At 37.5% G+C, this 2,987-nt stretch overlaps 1 protein-coding gene across 1 annotated transcript in view; it reads right to left on the minus strand.

Annotated features, from left to right (window-relative positions):
• Positions 1-580: 580 nt before the first annotated feature.
• The window catches only part of SLC13A1 (solute carrier family 13 member 1), a 72,170-nt gene continuing 69,763 nt past the window's right edge, over positions 581-2,987 (minus strand). Inside the window, exons 14-15 of the mRNA XM_035020302.1 lie at positions 2,151-2,288; positions 581-786 (exon numbers count right to left, since the gene is read on the minus strand). Of these exons, the coding sequence (XP_034876193.1) occupies positions 649-786; positions 2,151-2,288 (276 nt within the window). The 3' untranslated portion in view covers positions 581-648. The remainder of the gene's footprint in view (positions 787-2,150; positions 2,289-2,987) is intronic.

The raw sequence follows: 2,987 nt of genomic DNA on the forward strand, positions 1-2,987 counted from the left end.
AAATTAATCCTTATCCATGACTTTTCTGTTATTTAGTGGATTCAACTATAATTTTGAAACTACTAATTCAATTTCAATTTTCATACCATATGTATACATCAAGAATAATCTGGTACTTTTTAAATGAGAGAATGCACATTTCACTTAGATTAAACCTTTCTTCTGTACCACCAGCTGGCCACAGTTTTGGTTTTTCAACAAATTCCCTTCAAAAACACTACAGAAGTGATTTATCCATGTACCTAATTAACTGGTATATTTTATTTCTTACTTCTGTGGGAAGTTTCTGAAATAATACATTGATGTTTGAAATGCTACACCAAACCCAAACTGTAAAATGAAGCAAATCACTTAATCTCTTTGAAGGTCATGTTATAAATTACTCTTATGTTGAAGCAGGATGCATATGGTTCATGAGCAAAATCTCAGCTGTGGGTTTCTTGATAAAGGCACGTAGATGCTCTTTAGTTGCATCTCAAAGGAATTGTGAACTCTGGGTTATGACAGCAGGTTTTGGTGTTTACTAGAACCACAGTAGTGAGATCAGGACTAATTTAAATGTGTCATCAATTTTCCAATGCCAAATCTGCTGTGAATTCTCAATGGTTCTCAAAACTCACCACAGGATAGTCATAACATTCATGCTTGTCATGGCATGGTCTCATTACTAATTGGAGGAGCCCAAGAAGGGTAAGTAGAGAGGTCAAACATAGCCCTGATCCACGTGGACATGCCCAGCATCACCACGGCAACACCCACAATATTAACGCCAAGTCCAGCTTTAACCTTGAATAGGAAAGAGCATAAATGTCAGTTTTCTGAAGAGAAAACCTATAGGAGAATCAGAATACTATAGCAGAAAGTATATGTCAGATTTACATGCATCAAAAATGATTAGTATAAGCTGTTGTCATTTCATAAAACAATGAGTTCTTCCATTCATGTCAAAAGAGAATCTGTCCCCAACTAAATGAGATTTAGTTGGAGATTCTATGAGGTTCCTCTGCTGATTAAAAAAAAAATCCTTTTAAAAATTTGCCATTTCATGTTAAATCAGAATATGAGTTTTGAGGTCTTATATTTCAGTGGATAAGGTTCAGGTCACTATATGATAACTGGATCCTTCATATTCACTCAGTACCATTATTAGCTTAGCCTTCAGTATTCTCTGATTGAGATTTAATAAAATGCCACTTCTATTCATCTTCCTTAGAGTTCTCATTTTTCTGGATATCATCATCCTGGTATCCACTAAAAATTTCAAAGTTGCTTTCTATCTATTAAAACAGAGGTTGGCAAACTCCTGTTCATGACCTGTTTTGGTAAATTAAGTTTTATGCGACCATACCCAGGGCGGTTCCATGTTGGTGTTGGCTGCACTCAGGATACGATGGCAGAACTGAGTAGTTGTGACAGAGAGCATATGGCCCAGACAGTGTCAAATATTTGCTATCTCTTCACAGAGAAAGCTTGCTTATCTCTGAATTCTCTGTATTAAAACAGGGAGCCCCAAAGGAAAAGGGGATACCTAGCAATGATTATTACAGAGGCCCCCTTTACTATTCTATTCATGCAAGCCACTCATTTCTTCCAGAATCCTGTTTTTATTTTTTTTAAATTCACATACACTGGACAATGGTTATATTATATTATGCACATTTTCTTTTCTAAAAGGATATTATGTGACTTCTGCATAGAGACCTTTCCAGAGTTTTTACATTGCAGGGTGGTAGGGACAGCACTATGTGTGGAAGGAGGGAACTGGGACTTACTTTGGAACTGCATTTGCACAGTAAGCTCACTGAATTTACTTTGGTTTTATTCTTGTTTGGTTTGGACGTTGGTAATCAAGACTGGGGGGAGACTAGAATATTCTCACTAGTCCTTGACTACCACTCTTTTCATTTTTCTAGGACATTACTGATGCATTCAGTATCTCTGTATTTGTGACCACAAATTCTAATGGCAAGTTTGCTTCTGGTTATCATTCTTAAAAATAATTCTGTGACCAATCATGTACTCACCTTCAGAAGCAGAACTCAAGCCATGCTTTTCCTGGCAGCTGGTTAGTGTGTAAAAGGAGTGATAACCCAAGACATTACACACAAAAATGTCTACTGGATCTGATTGCTTTCTTTCAGCTCACTCACCATGTCAATAACTTTTAGATGGCCATATGAAAAAACAATAGCATTGGGCGGATTTGCTACTGGTAGGAGGAATGCAAATGAAGTACACAGAGTAGAAGGTATCAAAATATAAAGAGGGTTCACTTGAATGGCTTCAGCCTGGTGGAAAAGATAAAAAGGAGTCTATGTAAAATTTTGATGTAGGCACCAAGGATCAAAATGAATAAAATCACTATGATAAGCTTTCCCAGAAGCAGGTAAAAATCTAAATATGATATTATACACATAAATGCAGTTACAACTTAAAGAGTATTTTTCAGAAATGTCTCTTCCTCTTGTTTTTTTATATGGTTATTGGTGCTCATTTAAGTATTACAGCTCAGTTCATTTAGAAAATGAAGTATCAGTTATTCCAGGAACTAAATAAAAACAGAAACAATTTATTATTTATCTAGTGCTAAGTGTTCTGTGTGTGTGTGTGCATTTATGTAAAATAACTGAATTTTCCCAATGACCCATGAGATGGCTACTATAGCCCCAAATAACAGAAGAAACTAGGGCCCAGAAAGGCTAAAGTAACTTGTCCAAAACAAAGCTGGCAAACAGGAGAGCTTCTGAAGGGTCGTGGGTTCTTCTGGCTCCAAAGCTCCTCATTATTCCATTAATTTTACTGCCTCTTTGCCATATATAATTTAAAATTTGCTTAGGGGGGCGCCTGGGTGGCTCGGTCATTAAGCATCATGGGCTCAGGTCATGATCCCAAAGTCCTGGGATAGAGCCCCGTGTCAGGCTCCCTGCTCAGCGGGAAGCCTGCTTCTCCCTCTCCCACTCCCCCTGCTTGTGTTCCCTCTCTCGCTG

The sequence above is a fragment of the Mirounga leonina genome, unplaced genomic scaffold, assembly GCF_011800145.1.
Source record: "Mirounga leonina isolate KUSES-001 unplaced genomic scaffold, KU_Mleo_1.0 Mir_174, whole genome shotgun sequence".
In the NCBI taxonomy this organism is placed as follows: domain Eukaryota; kingdom Metazoa; phylum Chordata; class Mammalia; order Carnivora; family Phocidae; genus Mirounga; species Mirounga leonina.